Source organism: Sander lucioperca, chromosome 7, assembly GCF_008315115.2.
Source record: "Sander lucioperca isolate FBNREF2018 chromosome 7, SLUC_FBN_1.2, whole genome shotgun sequence".
In the NCBI taxonomy this organism is placed as follows: domain Eukaryota; kingdom Metazoa; phylum Chordata; class Actinopteri; order Perciformes; family Percidae; genus Sander; species Sander lucioperca.
In genome coordinates this window covers 34362914-34380756 of record NC_050179.1, presented here as the reverse complement: position 1 = coordinate 34380756, position 17843 = coordinate 34362914, and the positions used below count along the sequence as shown (strand labels likewise).

General features: G+C 42.6%; 2 protein-coding genes across 2 annotated transcripts; one reads left to right on the top strand and one right to left on the bottom strand.

The window, feature by feature from the left end:
• Positions 1–1119: 1119 nt before the first annotated feature.
• LOC116036356 (transmembrane emp24 domain-containing protein 6) lies at positions 1120–5828 on the bottom strand. The gene is made up of 4 exons (XM_031279887.2): positions 5387–5828; positions 3591–3717; positions 2727–2881; positions 1120–1549 (listed from the first exon to the last, which is right to left on the bottom strand). Exons 1-4 carry the CDS (start codon positions 5585–5587, stop codon positions 1328–1330), a joined length of 705 nt encoding a protein of 234 aa, XP_031135747.1. The 5' UTR covers positions 5588–5828; the 3' UTR covers positions 1120–1327.
• Positions 5829–10498: 4670 nt separating this feature from the next.
• On the top strand, positions 10499–17128 carry LOC116036360 (mucin-2-like). Its single transcript, XM_036003639.1, has 2 exons — positions 10499–10618; positions 14681–17128. Exons 1-2 carry the CDS (start codon positions 10520–10522, stop codon positions 16331–16333), a joined length of 1752 nt encoding a protein of 583 aa, XP_035859532.1. The 5' UTR covers positions 10499–10519; the 3' UTR covers positions 16334–17128.
• Positions 17129–17843: the final 715 nt, after the last annotated feature.

Below are 17843 nucleotides of genomic sequence, written 5' to 3'. Positions count from 1 at the left end.
CTTTATTACTCACAGTAGTACACATTCACGGGCCAATTGGCTGCTTGACATTCTGTCTCTCTGTCCCTCCTCTCCAGCCACATTTCTAATCTTCATCCACCTGTTGCAATCTCTGACTCCCCCTGGCGGCTTGTTGGAAAAATGCGTATATGTGACATAGTTGGGCAGGTGTGTTCTGGGTAGTGAAAACAAAGTATAGCGTGGGAATCAGTCTAAGTCTACGGTGCGAATGTAGTAGTAATGCAGTCCACGCTCCAGCCGACTGCTAGCAAGCAAAGTGCCTTTTATGCCCGTGAATGTGTTTTAGAATGATCTTAATGAATAATGCAACAAGGACGAAGCAAGTAAACTGCGCTTTGTTTATTCAGAATGGAATGGATCGTACACCCACCAAACGAGAGAAAACATAACTCAAAGCCCGTTGCACACCGTTTCACACTGTTGCGTGTGAACGTGCCCTAGAAAGAAGAAACTGGAGACATATGCAGGTCTATAACTGGACTAATGCAGAGTAACTGTGTCTGTATCGATGTGACAGCTCAGCCTCTAACTGATCTCATCAGGAACTTTATTTCCTTGTTTTACTTCCCTCTATTTTCTCTCCTTCTTCTCGTCTTACACACAGAATTAGTATCATGTGTCAACCCTCTGTCTAAGCATCGAAATGTTGCTCAATTACTGTATTAATCTCAATCAGTGTGTCTTGTAAGTCTATACCTTTTATGACGATACAATTCATTAATAGTGTCAAAAAGATAAAGAACATTTCACAGAAAACACCTTTGTGAAGGCGGTTGGGGCAGTGGTATGGGGGTGAGGTTTCTGAGAAATCAAAAGTGAAAATGGATCAAATCATACATGAATGATGTTCACACAATAGGCGGTGCCCTCCCCTGCCTAAAGCATATTTACATCAGGCGCTGCAAGAAAAATGCCAGGAGAATTATTAAAGATCCAAACCACCCGGGTAACAGTCTTTTCTCTGTTCTCTCTCCCTGGTCGGGAAGAAGGTACCGGATACACCAGACCAGGCTATTAGGCTATAGTTAAACCTCACCAGTCCCTAAAACTCATCAAAATATATGATATATACGTATGTATATTATCTAGGGACAATAACTTGTAAAACGTCAGGGTGGCTATATAAACAGAAGAAAGAACAAGAAAGAATTTTTAGGCCTCAAATTTCTCTTTATCAAAGAAGTGATTCAGTCTCTAGCTTCAGATAGCGTGCATCTTTTCCAAACATGCATCAATACAAATCTGATATGAGACAGTAGAAGTAGAATCAAAGCAGCGATCAAAAAGACGTCCGAATGTTCTGCTCTCAGCATCGCGGCCGGCTGGAGTCCGTACGGAAGAGTCTTTTGAGGACGCAGAGCTGCAGGTATCCGGACAGGAGGATGACGAGGCTTTGGGTCGCCGACCACCAAGTGACGTAGTTGAAGTTGGACAGGAGCAGGTAGTGATCCTTCCCTTTCCTCATGCGGGCGAAGTTGTAATGACGCCACATGTGGAAGATCTGATTCTGGAGCTTCTGCACACTCTCCTAAAGCAGACATGGTACACTGTAGAGTTTCATGTCATAGTATGCAACAGGCTTTAGATGATAGGTAGAGTCACGCAGTACTCCATGAAAAAAACTTTACTCAACATTTGAGGAGGTGTATCTGCTGTTTACAAATAGGAATAAATTGAACTGTAATGTTAACTTTAATTTAAAAAAGTTATTCTTTAACTTTGAAGAAAAATGTCATGAAATAATTCTATCAAAGCCAAAATTAAAATGAAGGACTGCTTTGTGATTTGGATGAAGTGGAAAGTGAGTGCCATTTTCTCATGCTGTTTAAATTATGATAATTTAGAGATGATGAGACTTATGAAATAGCTCATGCCACGGCACAATCCTATTGGTTTGCCAGGCTGAGGTGGGGGTGGTTTATCTCACCGCAGAGCAGTGGTAGGCTACAGACGGGGACATTGTGAGCAGCTGCGAGGGAGTTGAGACTTAAAGACAGTCGAGGAGAAAGCCATGTGTTTCTGAATGCTGTAATGAAAATTCGTTGTGTTAATATTAAAGGTCCAATATGTAATATATTTACTGTAATAAATCCAAAAATGACCCCAATGCATCATCAGATATTAAGGGAACATGCTAAGTTGAAATACTATCTTTTCTTACAACGATGCTAATGCCAGTATTTTCTCCTTTTGAAATTTCCGTTCTGTGACGGAATTTCTGTTTGTGTTTTGGCCTATTTTGAATTTGTACTGCATTAACTATTTTAAACACTAGCTGTCAGCATTACATATTGCACCTTTAATGCCTGAGTCTTAAATGTCTACGAATGAACTGTGACCGGAGCATCGAGGGTGATCAACACCAACCAATGACTACGCCTGTCGGAAGATGGAGTGAAGCGACAGCAAACCAAGGGACAGGTAGGGCATCACCTTAGCCTGTAGCCTGGCAAACCAAGCTCTTTAGATTCAAAGGCATGGGCAGCCAAACTTTGCAAGCCTAGACACGTAATGATCAAGTTTTCCCAGAGTTGTGGTTATGCTGTGACAATCAACAAAACCCTGAAATATTCTGTTGAGTAAAAACTGAAATGGCTGTTTAATCTTTTGTAAAACGTTGTTGATTCAGCTCCAGCAAAACTGGTTCTGACTGTACTAAACATAACTATGTCTTAAATCCCAGAGACTTGAAGTCAGACAAATACCTCAATACCGGCCAAAGTGCTGTTGAGGACCATCTCTCCCTCCTCCATCTCTCGCTTCGACTCCTCGAAGCCTTCGTAGATCACGCCAAAGTTCACAAAGACCCTGATGCCTCCAAACTGGTTGTTGTGGTTCCCAAGACACAACCGGTAAAAACCTGTTGGGAGGACACTGCAGTTACTTCACAGACGGAATATAATTATTGAATGTATATATGTATTTCTTTTTCAAATATGTTTATTGTGAAACATTATCATTCAACAATGAAGTTTGCATGGCATTTACATGTTTCTTTGAGAATGATCATCACAACAAAAAACAGCAACAGACATCATACAAATAGTAACAGAAACAGTGACAGACATTAAAAAAAAAAAAATTTAAAAAAAAGACACAGCTTACACCCCCTCCCTTTAACCCCTCTCAGGATCCCTTTCTTCAGTTACCCACCCCAGGAGTGTATTCTTACTCATGTCTTAATGGCCTTCTCTGTCAAGATAAGAGTCCAAGGGAAGCCAAACTTTCTCAAAGTCTCTAAGCTTGTCCTTCAGAATGAATCTAATTATCTCTATTAATCTTTATATTAATATTATATTAGTATCGATCAGTTCTGTCAGCCAGTGCTTGATGGAGGGCACCTCTTTCTTTTTCCAAAAAAGTAAGATAACTTATCTTACTTTTTTTCGTGATTATAACACCATATGCCAGAAGACGCTGTTGTGCTACTCTTAATTTCCTTAACTCTTTAGATATACCCACAACTATTAAAACAGGGTCAGGCTCTATCTGGACCTCCAAGATCATAGAGAGAAAATGAAATATGTCGCACCAGAACTCAATTATATATGTATTTCTGATCATCCTACCTGTCACCTCAGTCTGGAAGTTCATTTGACCGACGGCCTCGTTCTTTGAAGCCATGAGAGCACCCTGTGGCGAGTTGACCGTCACAAACAGCTGGGGATCACTGGCCATCCCTGTTACCCACTGAACCTGTGTTCACATATTAAGCAAGTCCCCATGAGATCATGATCATGAACTATAACTGATATTGTCTGTGTTATTAAAGCCTGATACTGTATATCTTACACAAACAGGTACTTTAAAAACGTCCAGTGTGTAGATCTAGTGACATCTAGTGGTGATGTTGCAGATTGCAACCAACTGAAACTTCAACTGTGTTTAAGTGTGAAGGAGGACTAAGGTAGCCAATGCCTAAATGTGAACGGCCCTCTCTAGAGCCAGAGTTTGGTCTGTGCACCAGGCACCCAGGAAGTGCTCCAGGTTTTAAAGCAAATTGAATAAAGTGGCCAAACTGTGGAATTACAACTTCTGTTCATCACATGATGCCCTCTGGCCCAAAAACACTATTCCCCGTAGACTTACATGACGGAAAGAGACGTCTGTAAATCAGTGGATGCATCACAAACCCCGTGAAATGACTAGTTTAACTATCAGATAACATTTGGAAAGTCTAGAGCCGCCAGTTTAAATCAGTTAACCCCCATTCAAGTTAGCTGAGCCCTAAACCTAAAATAGCCGGCTTAGCAGGGGAGGTCTCTCATGCGCCTGCTCTATGGGCCGGACAGTGTGGAAGCAGCGCCGATATTCCGAGTGATTACTGGCTCCATGATGGCTTCATGCTCAGCTAAGTAACTCTCATAGAAATGAACAAGGCTCCGCCTCAGACGCTGTATCCAGTTCTTAATATACATCCACAAAGAGGACCCTATCTGTATGTAGATAAACAGCTCAGTCCAAGCTTACGAAAACACAACGGTTCTTAGTTTAAGTGGATCATAAACTAAAGAAAACATAGCTTATATAATATTCTATTTCTTCCAATAGATTTCCCTAAATCCTACACACTGGACCTTCAACTAAAAGAGTATTCACATATCTTTATTTCTTGAAGGTATGGGAAAACTTTTGCACACATTAATCCCATGGGAAGAATGACAATTTTGTAGCCTAGAAATCGCACCCAAGCGGCAGCAAATGTAAATGTGGCAGGGTCAGTCTAGCAACTCTCCGTTGGCTTGCGAGCTGGAAAAACCAAACTCTGGTCAGGCCAATCACATCGTGTATAGAGTTGGTGGGCGGGGCTTAACATAATGACAGCAGAGTTGCGACGGTTCCGCGTGAATTCCCTGCTACCTGAAAACAAAGAAGATGGCTGCTCGCTGGGAACAGCGGTCTTTGGAATCGGCTTTGGCCGCGACTCTGGAAGACTTGGAGTTCAGCTTTTCTTTTGAGAAAAGAACAACAAATGGCACTGAAGTCATTCTTAAAAAAGGAAGATGTGTTCAGAGTTTTGCCGACCGGATACTGGTTGGTTGTAGAGCTATCCTATTGCGTGCAGAGGGAATTTGAAAGACAATCGTTTGTCCCGCCCCTCGGATTGAGCCCTGCCAATGGTGAGTTCCCAGACCCAACATCTTGATGTGGGTCTGGCTTGTCAGGCTAACAATTTCCGTGTTTAAAAGTCAAACTGGATGACATTGAAAGTTAATGCGATAAGCCTGAGGACAAAAGGTACACAGCCACAGAAACAAACTTTACTGTGCATTTGTTTCATGACAGTATACGTCAGATTACAAACATTTATCTATGCAGACAAGATGAAACCCATCGTGCAGGTGAAAACAGTGAAAACTCTCACCATGTACGTCAGGTAGAAGTTTCCACTCTGGTGAGCAAAGTGCCAGAAACACTCCATCCCCGCAGCAGGAACCTCCACAGCAAAGTCATATTTGTCCGATCCCCTGAAGAACCCCGCGTCCGCCTCATCCAGGGAAGGTTCAGACTTTCTGGTCCAGACGCCCTGAGAGCTCAACACTAAGAGCAGAGCGTTCAGCAGCATGACTGCAGTTCAGTGTGGAGGACATGAAGGCGCCCGCTGCTTTTCTTCTGTTGATTCTTAGATATCAGCTGGAAAATAATTATTAACCACATCTACAAACTCTCTGTCACAACGGCGTACGCTTGATAACACATCAATGAAGCCACAATGGTGCACTGGATTTGTTTCAGGTTTCGTGACACTCACTCAGTGCTTATTTAACATCAAGGTAATATAAACGTTCCAGCAACTGCATTTATCCAGTTTTACTTAAACCAGCATTCACCTTTAGGAATAGTTTTAACATTTTGGGGAATAGACTCATTCGCCTTCTGGCAGAGAAATAGCTGAGAAGATCGAAAGCCCTGGTATTTGTGCGGTAAATATGAAGCCAGATAGCTTAGCATAAAGACTGGAAACAAGTAGTCTGTCTCTGTCTAAATGGAACACAATCTCCCACTAGTGTCTCAGCAGCCAGACTGATCTCAAGAAGCAGCGTATGTATGACACGCCAATTTTTATGCCATTTAGGCGTGTTATCAAGACGCATAATCGCTTTTTAGCGTGTTTATCAATGCTGTTTGGCCTCCATTGACTTACTTGGGTCAAACACAGGACTTTCACCCAGGAGACTGGGGATCGTGTCCCGCATGTCACATTTCCTAAACCCAACCATTGCTTTCTTCTTTTCCTAAACCCAACCGTGCCGTTGTTGGCCCACGTCCCATTATTGTTTTCCTAAATCCAACCACCGTGTTCTTTTTTTCCTAAACCCAACCCAAACTCCAAATGCAACGTCCCGTTCTTTTGCGTAGACATACACGGTGATACCGATACACACACCACTTTGCTTCAGAAAGTAGGCGTGTACGTTTACGCAAAGTCATGATATCACGTTGCAGCAGCTAACTTATTAATAAGTTGTTTAATGTGGACAAAAACAAGACTAGGCAAGAAAGCAAATAGGCATTTCCCAAAAATGGAAATATTCTTTAAATGTATATCACATGTGGTTTTAAAAGGCTTTACTGTATATATATTACGTAAAAATATGTATTCAAAAAATCCAACAAGATACAGTAATGCTGCCATACTCAAAATAGTCCAACAAATCTTTCTCCCGTTTGAGTAACGTTTGATAAAAACTACAGTGATGAGTTGTTTTAGAGCCTTTAAAAAAATAAACTATACATTGATGAGGGTTTTTAAAGATTGATGTTTTCAGGAACCAATGGGCTTGGAGCTGAGAGCCTCAGACAGGAAGTCAGAAAGCATTTAAAAAAAATCCGACTAACACATCGTTGAGTTTTGTCTTTTCATGAGATTTATTAACAATAAGAAAAATATAAAATGCCAGTCATTTTCATTGTTTACACTGTCATATTGATGACATGATTACCATAAATGGTCCTTATGTAGACTGAAAGATAGTATGTTGTTTAACAGTAAATTAATTACTGTTAAACAACATACTTACATAGTAATTGGGTGAGAGAGTCTTTTTATTGTTTCTCATACAATCATTGAAACTATGCACATACAGTATAATTCTTCCATCTCTCACCGATTTAGGAAACCTTTTTGTTTGGCAAATTATATTATAGAATTATATATTATAGATTTTGGGGAGAGGAAATAGTAATTTGTTGTGTAGTAATTTCAGGACTTCTTTTGATAAAGGCTGGTTTCCTTTCATTCCATTACAGCAACATATCCAGTTAGACAGGATCCACCTCCATAGGTACTGTTACAAAAACACGAAAATGAGTGAAAGCGGAAGTGAAAATTAAACAAAATGTGGAGGAGGATAGGACCTGGAGGTCGTGACAAACAAATTAAAATATGACAGAAATAGGCCGAACCCATATCTAGCTCCTAGAACAAAACACAAACCAAAAAGACCTAGCCTGCTTCTCTAACAAAATGTACAGGGGGGCACCGCCCACTAAACCTGGTGTATCTAGACAAAGATTAACCTGAGAAGAAGCTGTACATCGTAACCTAACTCAACTACAGTCCTCAACCTCTTTTTGTTATCACGTTTTAAAGTTTGAACACAAAGCAACCACAGTTCAGGTAGCAGAGAGATCAGAGAGAGTGAACTCCTCAGGTGTGCTCCTTTTATTGACCGTATGAAAGGCCTTGAATGTTGTTGGCCAACTCAAAACCTGAGGGAACCAATGACCTGCATCACTGGGCTGCACAGGGGAGGGGGAAGAGAAAAAAAAACTGGTTCAAACGCATAAAACAGCCACACAGAATATGTTAATGGATCAGATCAGCAGGAAGCAAGTGCTATAACTGAAGGTAGGAGGTTGGAACGGGCAGTTCCACAGCTCTGACAGTAAGGGTCAGTGTTACTCTGAATGCCTCTTCAGATGATTACTATGTAAATAAGATAATAACAGACAGTGAGTATGTTTACATGCACACTAATATTCTATAATATTCTAATTATTCCGAATATGACTTTATTCTGGATTTATTGCTACTCATTTAAACAGCATATTCCTTTTGGAAATTTCTAATAAGGCCTTTTTCCCAATGTGTTTGTTGGGCGCCTGGGTAGCTCACCTGAGAGCGCACACCCACATATAGAGGTTTACTCCTCGACGCAGCAGCCGCAAGTTCGACTCCGACCTGTGGCCCTTTGCTGCATGTCATTCCCCCTTTCATGTCTAAGCTGTCCTGTCAAAAATAAAGGCCTTAAAAAAATGCCCAAAAAATAATCTTAAAAAGAATATGCGTCTCAATCAGGGTTTTTACAGACCTGATACTACTGATTACACAACTATTCAGAAAATCCAGTCAGACGAGTCCCACTTACTGTACGAGAGACTTGCTGTCACTCCAGGCCTGTACACAGGGTGGGTTACAGTTATTTTTACAACTGCTTTCAAAACAATGTCTCCTCTTTTCAAAACTCTACACACAAGTCCCAAAACTGCACACACAAAATACAAAATGCCTCATATCTCCTTCAAAATGAACCACTGCATTCAAAATGCCATAAACACGTCTCACAATGATTTATTCATTGATGGATTTATTTACATTTGAAACAGGAGTTCATTATTTTGATTGAGTAATGACCTTTTGCAGGTCACATGGAGTGGTGGGCTGAATGGACCACGTGGTGTGAGGACTGTACTTAGAGTTTTGACAATTGCAAGTTTGTCTGAGTAAATGAGCCAAATCTCTAAAAACTGTAAATGCCTGTTGCCTCGACTCCTCTCTCATCGAGTCTCTTCCTCGACTCCTCGGCTTGAATCTCCTTTGGGCGGGACTAAGACACGAGGAGAGGAATCGAGAGGAATTGGGGATGCACAAACTAGGAATTGGGAAAGGGCTATTGACACACTCTTTACCCCAAGTGAAGGAGTTCAAGTACCTTGGGGTCTTGTTCGCGAGTGAGGGGACAATGGAGCAGGAGATTGGTCGGAGAATCGTCGCAGCGGGTGCGGTATTACACTCAATTTATCGCACCGTTGTGACGAAAAGAGAGCTGAGCCAGAAGGCAAAGCTCTCGATCTACCGGTCAGTTTTCGTTCCTACCCTCACCTATGGTCATGAAGGCTGGGTCATGACCGAAAGAACTAGATCCAGGGTACAAGCGGCCGAAATGGGTTTCCTCAGGAGGGTGGCTGGCGTCTCCCTTAGAGATAGGGTGAGAAGCTCAGTCATCCGTGAGGAGCTCGGAGTAGAGCCGCTGCTCCTTCGCGTCGAAAGGAGCCAGTTGAGGTGGTTCGGGCATCTGGTAAGGATGCCCCCTGGGCGCCTCCCTAGGGAGGTGTTCCAGGCACGTCCAGCTGGGAGGAGGCCTCGGGGAAGACCCAGGACTAGGTGGAGGGATTATATCTCCAACCTGGCCTGGGAACGCCTCGGGATCCCCCAGTCGGAGCTGGTTAATGTGGCTCGGGAAAGGGAAGTTTTGGGTCCCCTGCTGGAGCTGCTGCCCCCGCGACCCGTTACCGGATAAGCGGAAGAAGATGGACTCATGGACTATTGACACACTGACGGACTCTAATAGACTCTTCATCCCCCCATTATTGCAATATTTCGATTCTATATTTATGTTCTTAACTGTTGCAGTACTTTGCTCTGTTGTTTATTCCCTTCATGTTTATTGTAGGCATCAAACACACCAAGGTAAATTCCATCCAAGTGAATGAATTACTTTGGCTATAAATCTCACATATCTCACACATATGGACGACGCTCTCCTGATTTGTACACCACCTCAGAGTGTGATGCTGGCTGCTCACGTTACCCGTAGATTCCTGAGCTGCCGAGCAACGATGTGATTGGTGCCAGCGGGTTTCAACTCTCACAGCCTTGAACAGGATAAACAGGCTTAACAAATCATAGTTGTCGTTGTTGGCACTGCGTTTGCACAGCGTCACAGATGCCGTGGATTTCTTTTAGATAAAACGCCTGAGAAGGAACCTTCTTCTGTGCACAAACACGCTCCAAAGTTGATCTAATATGAGGCTCTAGACCAATCAAGTGGATATCCTCCAAAATTACTGTCAGGCATTTTGTAATTATATTTTTTCTGTTATTTATTATGAATGTTCATCAAATTGAGTTTAAGCCTGTTATTTCTTTGTACTCTATTTTCATCCAATTGAGTTTTAGTTTGCAGTTATTTTGAGTTCTATTTTCATTGTAACATTTCTGACCTCCAGGGCATATGTCTAATGCTTTTTGAAAACTAAAGGCTTTCTTCTTCATAAAACGTGTCAGACATCATCACATTTTTGTATACATTTTTATTAATTACATTAGTAAGCTACAGGACAGCGTCTTTCAAAACATGACCTGTGCAAAAGAGAAAAAATAAATGAATGCGTCATTGTACCCAGCACTTCTGAAAATGCACTTCCTAATGCGTCTCTGTCACCAGCACATTTCAAACCAAACCATGAGCACACCCAGATTTCCATTGGCAATATGCCAAAAATGTTAAAGCATGATAAGAACACTTTGTTATTGTCAATTGTCATTGTCTCTGACTTGCACACTTGGATTCAGACAGGCAGCGGCCAACAGGTAAAGAATCTTTTGAGGATTTTGAGGATTTTAAACTGAACTCTGCTTCTTTCTGAGATCTTACATTATCACTGCTGTCCTGTGAAACTCTCTTAATGTTTCATGGGCTAAAAAAAACTGTCCACTTTTAATTGTTGTGACAATTAATACGTTTATCAGATAATCCATGTGGTTTTTAAATGTATTTTGCTGAAGAAGAGTTAGCTCAAGACATAAAGGAACATTTACGTATAGGTTTACTGCTTTTGAAGTCTGTCAGGCTGTCAGGTGCCCATATCAACATTTAAACTGGTTTTACATGAATTATTTTTCCCGTCAAAGATTCCTTTCAAATTCAATGTCAGTGCAAGTGATGATGGACAAAATCTACACAATCCTCATTCTGTGCAAATATACGTTCCAAAGTTAATCTGAAGCTAATATAAGGCCTTTTTTAAACAAAGTTTACAATCTTTTTAGTACCTAATTCACTCTCTGTGTTTTCTTGTTGAGCTGCGGTGGAGCGACAGCAGCACAAAGACTGTAATCGGTACTGAAAGACGTTTGACGTATGAAGATGTCCTCTTGATTTGTCTAATTCAGACTGCTGAAGCCTGAAAAAACATCTTCTAATCTGGACCTGACTTGATTAAATGTGAACCTTCCATCAATCTTTGTTTCTCAAACTTTTTCAGACCGCTTACCCAATAAATAAAAAACTCACGGACCAACGTAATGCTGAAATAGCTCCAAAAACAAAAGGCCTCCTACTTTAATCGTAGATTACAATTACAGCCAAATTAAATGACAGTTTTCACATTATAATCCATTTTGTCAGTTGACAGTAATCGTGAACTTTAACCCTCCATATTTCTTTTAAATTGTCACGCCGATCATGCGTGACGTACATTGTGTCGCAAAACGCTCGGATTCAACGCTGAAGTCTGACGACACAGAGACAAAACAGCCAATTCAAATAATAATGTTTGAATTGACACAACAGTTTTTGGACAGTTTGAGAAACTATTTTGAATTTCAAATAAAAAAAATTATATTTTATCAAATATACTCTTTGGGAAATAATCATTTTATTTTAAAATGCTCAAATCTGGAGTCATATGGGTTTTAGAAGACAGCTTTGATACATCCACATATTATATAATATATACTAATACTACACACAAAATTTCCCAGAACTGACAGTGAATCATTTCTGGGAAATCACAGAGACCAGTTCTTCCTGAATGCACTTGACTCGACTTTGTGAACGTACAAAGATAAGAGGAAACTAGACTAAGTACATTTCCTCAAGTACTGTACTTTAAGTACATATTTGAGGTAGTGGTTGACTATACAGATCTTATTCTACTGTATACGTATACATATTTCATAGGGAGGTATTGTGCTTATTAAGTTTATAAAGTATGATACATCATGTGCACATTACCTTCAAAGATAGGCATTCAAAACCTTCGGTTGCTCGAAGCAGCCAAAAGAAAATCAGGTATTTCAGGTTTAAGTGTTGTTGTCATTGCTCTGAGCAACCACACCAGCAGCTTAAAGTCAGGCTGAGTGAAGCTGTGAAACAAGCAGTTTGGTATGAAAAAAAGAACACGGAAAAATGCAAATACTACTCTGTGGATCAATCAGCAGAAATAACAAGGCAAAAACAACAACTTTGCGTCACGGACGTCACTGTCTTAGCCCCCAGGCTATGCAAAATCTTATGGTCGCCGCGGCGTGAGGTGCACACCCTAAAATGAACACCGCGGCAACCATAAAGCTAACTTTATACATCCATGGGTGTTCCGGGCGTGAGGTGCGCCCATGCTAAAATGACGTCACCACAACTGTTGTTTCCAGTGCGAAGATTTTTCCACACTCTCCAGCAAAATGCTTCTTCTTTTCCCAGTGTGGTGTCTCTGTCTGACCACATACTTAAGGCTGTTTGGTCAGTGTAACGCTTATCAGTTCAAATTTCTAAGCACAAACGGACATTTGGAAAAACAGAAAAATTGGTTCAAATATCCAATTATTCTTTTTTTTCCGCCTTGACAAATTAAAATATTGGATCTTTAAACTGTTTTTCGAATTTTCTGTTTTCATTCAGATGATCAGAAATTTAGAAAATTACAAAATTGCATCTGTGCTCCAATTATTTAATACTGCAATGGTATTCTCTCCCTCGTTCTGCCTAGCGACGTCCCCCCCCCCCCCCCCCCCACTCGAAACCATCAGTTGCAAGCACCTCTGACCCCAAAGTCAGTTTGGTTTTTTTTTGGTCCATATGCAGTTAATGACCTGCATATTCCACAAAGTAGAGGAAGAGAATACCATTGCAGTATTGAATAATTGGAGCCCAGACGCAATTTTGTAAATTTCTCAATTTCTGATCCTCTGAATAAAAAACAGTTTAAAGATCCAATTTTTTAATTTGTCAAGGTGGAAAAAAATGAAAAATTGGATATTTGAACCCATTTTTCTGTTTTTCCAAATGTCTGTTTGTGCTTAGAAAATTGAACTGATAAGCGTTACACTGACCCTGTTTGACCCCTTGTGGTCTGTATATAAAGAATCATGCAGATGTTTGTAGAGGCGAACGTGCTTTTCCCAGCCGACCGTGTTGAACTGAAAGCGCAGTACTTACAAAAATTCAGAGGTGCACGACCACGTGCCCTAACAGCTTGAGGAGGTCTCTCTTCTTCTTTCCCCCTTCCGCCTGCTCCACCAACTGAGCCATCCGGGTGCCCGAGGAGCCCTCGCTTAATACATCCATGGCTGGAAACGACAGCAGTGGTGACGTCATTTTATGGCGCGCGCACCTCGCGCCAGGAACACAGCGGCTTTGATAAATTACGCTTTAGCCTCTCTCTAAAAGTCTGCCATTTTGACCAGTTGACAGTGAAATAGAAATAAAACAGACACACTACACCATGACACAAACAGATGAATGGTGAAAGAAGACATAGTATCACTGTGCAAGTAGTGAGTGATACAGATTGGACCGTAAAAATAACAAATAAAAATCTAATTTTTTTAGTTTTATTATTGTTTTGGGGGGGCTTAGGAACCTTTTAGGATAGCTTCAGCCCCCCTAAAATTGGCCTAACGACGTCCCGGCTGTGCGTTCAATCAGAATGCACCTTCGATCAAATAGATTTGCCTTACTTTATTTTTACAAATTTGTGGCAAACATTAGTCAGTTTAAATAACCCAGCTGGCCCAGGTGCAAAACATCAGGTAAGATGGCTCCACCCCCCATACCTGCCTGCAACCTGCACAGGTAAACTCACACAGACAGACTCAGAGGCTGTCAAACACTCCAGACTTAGTTCATCTTTAATTCACTATTTCCCTAGAGCTAAAGTCAGTTGAATTTGTGCAATTTGATTTGTGTTAATTTCAGTTTAGTTCAGTCAAGTCTCGCATTGCCAGCTCTATCTCCACGGCACTGGGATAGGAGAAAAAAAACTGCTCTGGGTTGTTTGCATTTCTTTAAACTAATCACAATCGTCTTGGGCGGCGCTAAGCTCCGGACACAGAGACGGTGGCTCGGCTAAATAGTCTCAGGAAGGAACATGTTTTGGTGGAATATTTGCAACCCACAAAAGAAAACGCCACATACAATATTAAATGAAGTTAACTGTTGATCTGTGATCTATTTAAATTAGCTGGATTTTTGGTTAATCCTCATTAGCTCTTAACAGTGTATGGCCGTGTACTTCGTCCACAGCAAAATCCCCTCCAATCGGTTAAAACGTCCCAGTTAGAGAGTAAAAGTGTAAACATGTTCTTTTAAAATCTTTACAATCATTCCCAGAAAGAACCAAGCACGCCTGCCTTGTTGAATGATCCAATTTCAGTGTGTGGCTTGCTAGCTCGAAGTTTGTTGTTGTTTTCCGTAGTGAAGGATTTTGAGAGCGGTAACACACAGGGAGGGGAAGGTGTGGGGCAACATGCCGGATGTCAGGCTTTGCCCTGGAAATGTACTTCCATTGATCCAGACGTTCAGTCTGGTTCACTTCACTTCACTGTTGCACTATTCCATTTTAATCCAAGCTGACTGTCTCTCTGTCTCTACAGCTAAACATGGATCTAATCAGAAGAGCCACGGGACCGTACACATCCGTTGAAGATTCTGTCTTGAACCTGTGTTTTACAATCTTCCGCACTGTTGAGAAAGTGAAGGTCAACAGGGAGCGCTGCCACCAAATCTCAGACAGAGTCAAATCACTGGAGAGACTCGTTCTCACCATCAAACAAAAAGGGTCGGGCCAAAATTCTGCCATGGTGGAGGCCACGCTGAGGGATCTCTGCATCACTCTGGACTCTGTCGCCACAGAAATGGAGAAATTATCTAAAACCAGTGCTCTTAAGAACGCCCTGAAGTCCAACCAAGAAGACAAGTTCTGGAGGATGGACCGAACTCTCACTGATATCCTCCATGTCCTGTCTGGGACTCTAAACATCGAGCAGGGCAACACACTGTACACAACCCCTCTGCCTCCCCCCAGCCCCATGGCCACAGCGCCCGTACATAACCCCAGCCCCATGGCCCCTATAAAAAAGTGTAGCCCCCCAGCGCCCATACAAAACCCCAGCCCCATGCCCCCCATAAAAAAGTGTAGCCCCCCAGCGGCCTTCCCCCCCATAACAAAGTGTAGCCCCCCAGCCTTCATGAATAACCCCAGCCCAATGCCCACTGTGGACATGTGTAACCCCCCAGAGTATACCCCCAGCACCATGCCCTCCACGACCATTGGTGACCCCCCAGCGTATACCCCCAGCCCCATGCCCCCTGCAGCCATGTGTGACCCCCCAGAGTATACCCCCAACCCCATGCCCCCTGCGACTATTGATGACCCCCCAGCGTATACCCCCAGCCCCATGGCCTCCACAAACATGTGTAACCCCCCAGCTCCCATGAATAACCCCAGCCCCATGGCCTCCACGAACATGTGTAACCCCCCAGCTCCCATGAATAACCCCAGCCCCATGGCCTCCACGAACATGTGTAACCCCCCAGCTCCCATGAATAACCCCAGCCCCATGGCCTCCACAAACATGTGTAACCCCCCAGCTCCCATGAATAACCCCAGCCCCATGGCCTCCACGAACATGTGTAACCCCCCAGCTCCCATGAATAACCCCAGCCCCATGGCCTCCACGAACATGTGTAACCCCCCAGCTCCCATGAATAACCCCAGCCCCATGGCCTCCACGAACATGTGTAACCCCCCAGCTCCCATGAATAACCCCAGCCCCATGGCCTCCATGAACATGTGTAACCCCCCAGTTCCCATGAATAACCCCAGCCCCATGGCCCCCACGGTCATGTGTAACCCCCAAGCGACCACATATTACGCCAGCCCCATGGCCTCCACGACCATGTGTAACACCCAAACGACCACGTATTACACCAGCTCCATGGCCCCCCCGGTCATGTGTAACCCCCAAGCGACCACGTATTACGCCAGCCCCATGGCCCCCACGGTCATGTGTAGCCCCCAAGCGACCACATATTACACCAGCCCCATGGCCCCCACGGTCATGTGTAGCCCCCAAGCGACCACATATTACACCAGCCCCATGGCCCCCACGGTCATGTGTAACCCCCCAGCGACCATGCCTAGCTATAGGCCACTGGTCATGGGCGCCATAGCCCCAAGGCTTTTTTTGCCAAAAGCTACTGTAATATCTGTAAAACCAAACTATGGTTACTCCTCTCCCTTCTAAATCACCCTGCGATCGCCTACACAAAACACAATTTTGTTAAAGATGTATGACTAGGACAACTTTACACACCGTGCTAAGCTGCATCTCAAAACTAATCTTCAGTAATACAAAAAGGCATCCTTGTTGGGCGCCGTGCTAGCTCAGTTGGTAGAGCGTGCACCCATATATAGAGGTTTACTCCTCGACGCAGCGGCTACGGGTTTGACTCTGACCTGATCATTCCCCCTCCCTCTCCTCTTTCATGTCTTCAGCTGTCCTATAAAAATAAAGGCCTAAAATGCCCCCCAAAAAACTGGTGGACGAAGGACACGCCATTCGTGCGCAAGTCCAAACAATGTTTTTAAAATGTCTCTCTCCTCAAAAAGCAAAACTTCATTTTAAACATCTATTATATATGTATCTGCTGTTTTATTCATATATATTACACTACTGTTGTTAGCCTAAGACTTTGGTGAACTCATTCCAAGCACCAAAACAGTTCGCCCACATGAGTAAATGTTTGTTTTTACAAGAGATTTTAATTTTTTTTTTTTAAAAGGACGGCTTTAGGCCCAAATGACCTCTTAACCCTTTGCTCTAGGACTTTGAGCCTCGCTAAACAGAAAGCTGAATTGCTCTGACATTTAGATATAAAGTGCATGGGTATCAGGTTATATGTAAATACCCTTTAAAGTGAAGTTAAGAGGGTTAACTGCATTACATGTAATTCATTTTAAAGGGTCAAAAAATTGTAGAAACTCCAGTATGGTGATAGCTATCAACTTATAAAACTGTTCATTCATGCTCCTGGGGAAATGTTTCTTTCTGAACTCTGCAAGTTTACAAGGGTGTTTTTCTGTTTGTATTCAATATACAGTATTTACTATTCATTATTATCATTTTATTATTTCTGTGAGAAGCACTTTATTACCTTTTGTGCTATATAAACACATATTTAAACGTACAATATGTAATTTTCACTGTATCCATGTCAGATTCTCATTAGGGGCTGAGCCCCCCTAAAGGTCTCATCCTAGAATCGCCCCTGGGGGGAAGAAATTCAGCACAACACGGTGTCCGGCCAGACTAGGACGCCTGGTGCGATATGGTCTTTTTCCCAACGAATCATTACAACTTTCTTTTACTGCCGTTAGCATCGTTATGAAGCGGCGCTGGAAATGTGCTGGCTGGGTTCGGATTGCTGTAAGTTAATAACATTGTCTGGCTGTTGGCTAACTGTGGATGTGTCGTGTCTCCGGGGCTTTTTTCCGCTCTCATCCCGAATGAAGTCCCTTGGTGGCGGGGAGTGAGGCAAAAAAACTAGGATGGGATAGCTGGCAAAATTAGCATTAGATTAGTCGTCTATCTATACAGCTAACGTTTACGGGCGAACGTTAACGTTAGCTGGCGAACATAATCGTGGGTTAGCCCAGTGCTGTTAACCGTGGTCAAAACAATTATACTTAAAATAACTTCATGACCTGGAAGCTGCCCAGTACAACCACAGTCTGATCTGCTGGCCACTGAGCAG